This window comes from Lupinus angustifolius, chromosome LG09 (genome assembly GCF_001865875.1).
Source record: "Lupinus angustifolius cultivar Tanjil chromosome LG09, LupAngTanjil_v1.0, whole genome shotgun sequence".
NCBI lineage: Eukaryota > Viridiplantae > Streptophyta > Magnoliopsida > Fabales > Fabaceae > Lupinus > Lupinus angustifolius.
The window spans coordinates 3,335,894-3,343,136 of record NC_032017.1 but is presented as its reverse complement, the minus strand read 5'-3'; the positions used below and the strand labels follow the sequence as shown (position 1 = coordinate 3,343,136).

Here is a 7,243-nt window from a genome sequence, read left to right as displayed (position 1 = left end):
AAATATAAATAATATAAATGAATGATATATTGGTTGTGTATAAATCTCTAACTTAACGATATATAAATATTACTATTCGTAGTTGTCTTCTATGTTGATGGGTGCTTTACCTTAAAGAATATTAATTATATTTTTATATAACTAACCAATATACAAGCTTCAAATTTCAACTATGATCCATTCTTTGTTGAAATGAAAGAAACTACTAAATCTTCTAGTGCATGATAACTTAAAGTAATAACAATGGTGCCGTCATAATTATGTATAATATGTAACGATATTTTATATTATAGCTCTAAAAAGTATGAATACATATATGCTAAATCTAATAGTAAGATGACAAGTGAGCTAATAAAAGTTATATTATTTTTGAAGTCAAAGGATGAGTGGCATAGTTGTGGGGCGAATAACTCTCTTACGACATGAAGAATTGTTTTCAGACAAGTTTAAAATAACAAGGTCAACTAACGTTACTTCGATACTATACCTTATCTGTTATATAACTAATTGAGTAATATGTTATCAAGCATCAATGTACCAATAAAAAGCTCCACTACTATCCACTCATGGTTGAAAGAAAAATAATTAAGTATTTTATGATGGGTTAAATAATTGTTATAATCCAATAGGTGCATTTTTTCTCCCACCAATTTGAAAGTAAAAAAGAAAAAAATTGCCTATCAAAATAAATAACAAATGACAATATTTATAAGCATCAGACAAAAATATATTGACTGAATTTTCAAAAAAGTAGTTAAAATGAATGGTGAATGATGTATTAACTGTTAGAACTCAAAATTTAATAGATAATGGAAAATAAGAAAGATTGCATGCCCTTGTATTGATCAACTGAGATTATGTATAGCCTTACTCAAAACAGAAAAGAAAGTAACCAGCCACATTTTCAATGCCTATAATGTGGTCATTAAGAAACTGAAAGAACGGTTTTATTTTCCCTAAAGACTAGGACAAAATGGCTAAATATAAAACAGCTAAATATCTTTAACATTCCCTCCCTTAAACTAATGCATCTACATTTTAGTCTCACTTGAGCGAGTAGGATGACTGTGTGTCTTGCTTAAGCGAGAGACACACAACGATTTGGCTTCCAAAACTGCAAATTGTCGCTTGAGTGACCCCTCTTGCTCAAACGAGAGTCACACAACGATTTTGGTTTCTAAAACTATAAATTGTTGCTTGAACGACACCCTCTTGCTCAGGTGAGAGACACACATCTATTTTGGCTTCTAAACTTGTGAATTGTCGCTTGAGCGACAACCTCTCACTCGGGCGAGAGTAAAACTTGATGCTTTCTCATTCTCTTTAGTAACTTCAACCATTCCAAGCATGCCACAAAGTTTCTCAAACTACTCCAACTTTACTAGTTTTGTCATAATATCTACTATTTGATCCTCAGAGTTGCAGTAGTTCAACTCAACAACTCCATCATGCACCAAGTCTCTTAAGAAATGGAACTTTACATCAATATGCTTGCTTTTCCCATGAAACATTGAGTTTTTCGATAACTGTATTGCGGAGATATTATCACACATAATTGCAGTTCTTGTCTTTTCTTCAATTCCAAGTTTCTTCAACACTCTTATGAGCCAAACGCACTGACAAACACACAATGATGCTGCTATATACTCTGCTTCCGTAGTGGAAAGAGCAACCACTTATTGTTTCTTTGAGGACCAAGAAACAATAGTAGACCCCATCAGAAACACAAATCCAGAAGTACTTTTCCGATCGTCTAAGTCATCAACATAGTCATTGTGCATAAAGGCTGTGAATCTCAAGTTGTTTTCTCCTTTCTTATAAAGAATTCCAAGATCAGTTGTACCTTTCAAGTACCTTAAAATTATTTTTGCTGCAAGCCAATGTGACATAGTGGGACTGGACATGAACCTACTTATTAGACTAACACCATACATCAAGTCAGGCCTAGTGACAATTAAATACATAAGACTTCCAACTACTTGCTTAAATAGAGTTTCATCAACTCTAACTCCACCTACATCCTTGGACAACCTCGTACCTGAGACTATTGGATTCTTTAATGCATTACAACCTCCCATGTCAAACCTTGCTAACACTTTTCGTGCATACCTTCTTTGGCAGATGAAAATTCCATCTGATCCCTGCTTCTATTATGAGAAAATGTCTCATCCTTCCCAAGTCCGACATATCAAATTCCAGCATCATTGAAATTTTAAATTCATCACCTATGGCTTTATCATTCCTAATAAAGATCAAATCATCAACATAAAGACTTACTATTAATATATTACCTCCTTGCGACTTTGTGAACAGTGTGTGTTCACTGAGACACTTCTCAAAATCTTCGCGCACAAAGTAAGCTTCAATTCTGCTGTACCAAGCTCGAGGCATCTTTTTAAGGCCATATAACGTTTTTCTCAGCCTATAGACTTTATCTTCTTCTCCTTTCTTTATGAATCCCTCAGGTTGCTGACAAACACTTCCTCCTTAAGCTCCCTGTGAAGAAAAGCAGTCTTCACATCAAGTTGAAAAACCTCCCAACTAAATTGTGCAACAATTACGAGTATCACACGGATGGTATCAAGTCTTGTCATTGGAGCAAATACTTTAGTGTAATCTACTCCATGACGTTGTGCATACCCTTTTGCCATCAGCCTTGCTTTGAGCTTTTCTATATCCCCATCTCCGTTAAGCTTAATTTTGAATACCCATTTAACTCCAATATGTTTGACTCCTTTAGGCAGTACAGTAAGTTCTCAAGTTTGATTCCTCTCTATAGCTTCAACTTTTGTTGACATTGCTTCTCTCCAATTTTTGCTCTTCATTGCTTCTTCAAGCGAAACTGGATCATCCTCAGTCATCATCATCATCATTACTTTCATATTTTCTTCTTCATATAATCATTTTGCTGTATCATAATCTGCCATCCAACCTGGTGGTCTTCTTCCTCGTTCACCCTCCATTCAACCAATTCTCCATGTTTATTTGACTCATTTGAAGGTGGAAGTGCCTCTGTCGGACTGCTATTCAAATTTTTTGAACCTATTTCACCGTTTCACTATTCATCTGGGTCATCCTCTCCATAATTTTTATCCTTATCTTCTCATTCTAATAAATCTTGCTTTATTTATTCTTCTGTTATGCCCTAGTCCCAACATTTTTCTTCTTGAAAAGTAACATCTTTACAAACAACGATCTTCTTTGAAATTGGATCATATAACCTCCAAGCCTTGGACTCATCACTGACTCCTAGGAAGACACATTTTCTACTCTTATCATCCAACTTACTCCTCCTTTGGTATGGTATATGAACATGTGCTACACATCCAAGAATTCAAAAATACTCCACCACTGGTTTCTCACCACTCCATGCCTCTTCTGGTGTTTTGTTTTCAATTGCTACTATTGGACATCGATTTTGATTGTGTACACACCATCTCACAGCCTCGGGCCAAAATGCTTTAGGAACTTGCTTCTCGGTTAACATATATTGAACAACATTCATAATCGTCATGTTTTTCCTTTCGGCAACTCCATTTTGATGATGAGTATTGGTTGCTGTCAATTGTCTACTAATGTCTTGTGATTGACAAAATTCTCCAAACTCATTTGAGGTGAACTCATCATCCCTATCTGTCCTCAAACAAGTTATGTATGCCCTTATCTCCTTTTCAACACAAGCCTTATATTTTTTGAATGTTACAAAAGCTTCTGACTTATCATGTAAAAAGTAAACCCAAGTTTTACGAGTAAAACCATCGATAAAACTTAATATGTACCTCTTGTCACAGTTTGAAGCAAGCTTGATAGGACCATATATATCTGAGTGCACTAGCTGAAGTTGCTTTGATGCTCTCCACAAGCTCTTTCTCACTACATGCTTTTTATGCTGCTTGCCGGTTAAGCATGTGGTGCATATTTCCTTTGGAGATTTTAGAGAGGGTAAGCCAATCACCATTTTCTTGTAGGTAAGTGTTCTTAGTCCCTTGTGATTCAAGTGCCCAAAGCGACAATGCCACACGTGAGCCTCTTTATCTGATTCAACTTCAGCTTGCAAACACAAGGAATTTTTCGGTTGCATAGAGGTTGACACATGAAACATTCTATTCTCACTCATGTTACTTTGCATAATTAACCCCTCATAGGACGAAATACTTTGCAAGTCTCATCCTGAATTAAAATGGTTAAGCCCTTCTCTTGAAGTTGTCATATGCTTAATAAATTATTTTTAAGCTCAAGAACATAGTAGACATTAGATATTGCCTGGATTATGCCATTCAATTGCATCCTTATACTTCCTTTTACTTCCACTAGCATTCTCATATCATTCCCAAGCTTTACTGTCCTACTGATATCTTCTTCCAAATTCAGAAATCATTCTTTGTTCTCTGTCATATGATTACTGCAGCCCAAGTCAAGATACCATATCTCTTCTCTCTTTGTTTGATGAGATTCTTCATAAGACATCAGCAAAATATCTTCTTCTTTTTCCAACTCAGCATAATTTTCATTCTTTTCCCAGCTAGGACACTCATATTGAAAGTACCCCAACTTATGGCATTTGAAACACTCAATAATTGCTATGTTTAGAGGTTGTTGCCTTCTACCTCTGCCAAATCCTCCTCTAAACATACCTCGACCCCTTCCTCTACTCCCTGCATTCTTTATTCATGGACCAACAAACTACCATGCAACTCATTAATGCTCAAAGTACTTAGATCATTTGACTCCTCTATTTAGCAAACACCATAATTGAACTTAACAGTTAATGATCTAAGTATCTTACTAACCACTATACTCTGCTCCATTGTCTCACCATTTGACTTCATCTTGTTCACCATAGTCAATGTTCGTCCCAAAAAGTTGTCCACCTTATCTCCTTCTTTCATGGCTAAAGGCATTAATTTGTGCCCTTTTTACCTTTGTGGACCCTTGATACTTCTGTTTCATTAAATTCCAAATTGCCTTCGACGTCCCCTTGTCACTCATTGTTTCATGGATTTCTCTATCAATTGCCTGGAATAAGAAGTTCTTGACCTTCAGATCTTTGAGTTTGGCCTCCTCCACGACCTTCATCTGTGTTTCACTTGCTGATGTTGTCCCAATTGCCATAGCAGAGATCCCTTCATCCACCGGGCTCCACACCTCCTTGTTCTTAAGAAAATTCTCTATCATCATTGACCAATAATCATAATGACCATCGAAACTTGGAATGAATGGTTGCACAAACTTATCTGAGATTGACATCTTATTTCTCTGTGTGTATAACTCACACTTCTTACACACACTTGGTATAACAAATCACAAGTACACAATTATATCATCAAATAATAAAGTATGGATCCCACGAGGACTGGAAAATTCCTTTAATTATAACAATTTATTTATACTGCACTCAAATAAGGAAATAAAATTGAAGTTAGAACGATTGAGAAATTGACAAGAATAATTATGAAAATATTAAAAATGATTGAAATCTAATTTAGGGAGAGTTCCCACGATAAAGGTTACCACATTTACACTCACAAATCCTTGTTTTGCTCATTTTCATGAACTTTAAGTTGTGAGAGTGAATTGATCTTTGATATGTGTCATCCTCTCTCGAGCTCCGACATATGTATGTTAGATATTTATGAAACGACAAGTGCGAGTATATCGTCTTCAGGGAGCAGAGTGAATTTACACTAATTCCTACAAGAATTAATTGAGCAACTATTTACACGAATTTATTTGATAATGATTTTGTAACAAGGTTAAATTAGAATAAAAGGTTAACTACGAATTTAAAAGAGTTGGGATCGAAATTCATCATCTTTCCCTTTTGACATCCATAGATTCAATTCCAAGCAACTTGCGAAGTTACTGATTTTGATGCACATTTTCGGCAATTCATTTACATCAATTCCTTGAGTGTAAAATCCTTAGATAATCACTCAATTGCCAATTCCTTGGCTAATTGACTGATTAACTAGCATTAAAAACTATGTAAAATCAATTCATACATCATTATCCATTCCTGAAATAATGATGTATGAAGGAAGATAATCCAAATCAGGTGTCAAATTTAACTTTCCAATTAAACTTGAACCCAAGAACAAGAATTCAGTAGCTAATTAAACTCATGCATTAAGAACGAGATAAACTTCCCAAAATCAAATAAAAATTACATTAGAATTGAATCCAGGAGTATAAGGTAAGAAGATTACATTTAAAATCCCAACAACGAAGATCTAGTCACTCCTCCTCACTATTACAACACTCTAATCATGAAAGTATATAAGAAGATGGACTGATTCTATGCAAATCAGCCAGTGTCCATCCTATCGCCCCTACATTCTTCCTTAGCACCCCAATTAGTAGTTGTTCTTCATCACATGAAAGGGCACTGCTGATGAGTACCGATTTCTGTCCTCCTTATTCTAAGAATACATACTTCAAATGCGAAGGAAGTAATTTCAACTCCACCTTTGGAGCCTCTGATGTCTTCTCTTTTTCCAACTCTTCAAATTGATTCTGATTAGATACAACCTTGCGGGGTGTATCTAACTCTGCCAAACATGTCTTGATCATCTTGTCCTCCTCCATACTATTTCCTTCTAGGTCTCCCCTCAAAACCTTCTCCAAAGGACTACTTCTATTCAAATGAATGTCATCAAGCATGAATAAGTCCTCAATGACATCCATCCGAAAGCAGTGTTGCTTGTCCCTCGGATGTTGCATAGCTTCAAAAACATTAAAATTAACCTCTTGGTCTTCAACTCTTACCTTCAACTTCCCATCATCAACATCAATAATAACCCTGACAGTCTTCATGAAAAGTATGCCCAAAATAAGAGGAACCTCCTTATCCTCTTCAATATCCATGATGACAAAATCTATAGGAAAGACCAACCCATCCACCTTCACCAAAACATCCTCTACAACTCCATAAGGATACTATAGATCTACCAGCAAGTTGCAAGGTCATCCTGGTAGGCTTGGTCTCCAAATCGCCAATTCTTGTTAGCATAGAAAGAGGCATCAAATTAATGCTGGCACCCAGATTAAGCAGTGTCTTTCCCATAGATAATTCACCAATAATGACCGAAATAGTGAAGTTGCCCGAATCTTTAGTCTTCTCAGGCAAAGACTTCTGAATGATAGCACTACACCAAACTTCTAAGGTCATTGTCTCTTCCAAAAACTTTCTTTTCTTTGTCAACAAGTCCTTCATGAATTTAGCATAAACAAGCATTTGTTCCAT

General features: G+C 35.7%; 1 protein-coding gene across 1 annotated transcript; it reads right to left on the bottom strand.

Annotated features, from left to right (window-relative positions):
* Positions 6,415 to 7,243, bottom strand: LOC109356161. Its single transcript, XM_019599496.1, has 2 exons — positions 6,949 to 7,243; positions 6,415 to 6,917 (listed from the first exon to the last, which is right to left on the bottom strand). Exons 1-2 carry the CDS (start codon positions 7,241 to 7,243, stop codon positions 6,415 to 6,417), a joined length of 798 nt encoding a protein of 265 aa, XP_019455041.1.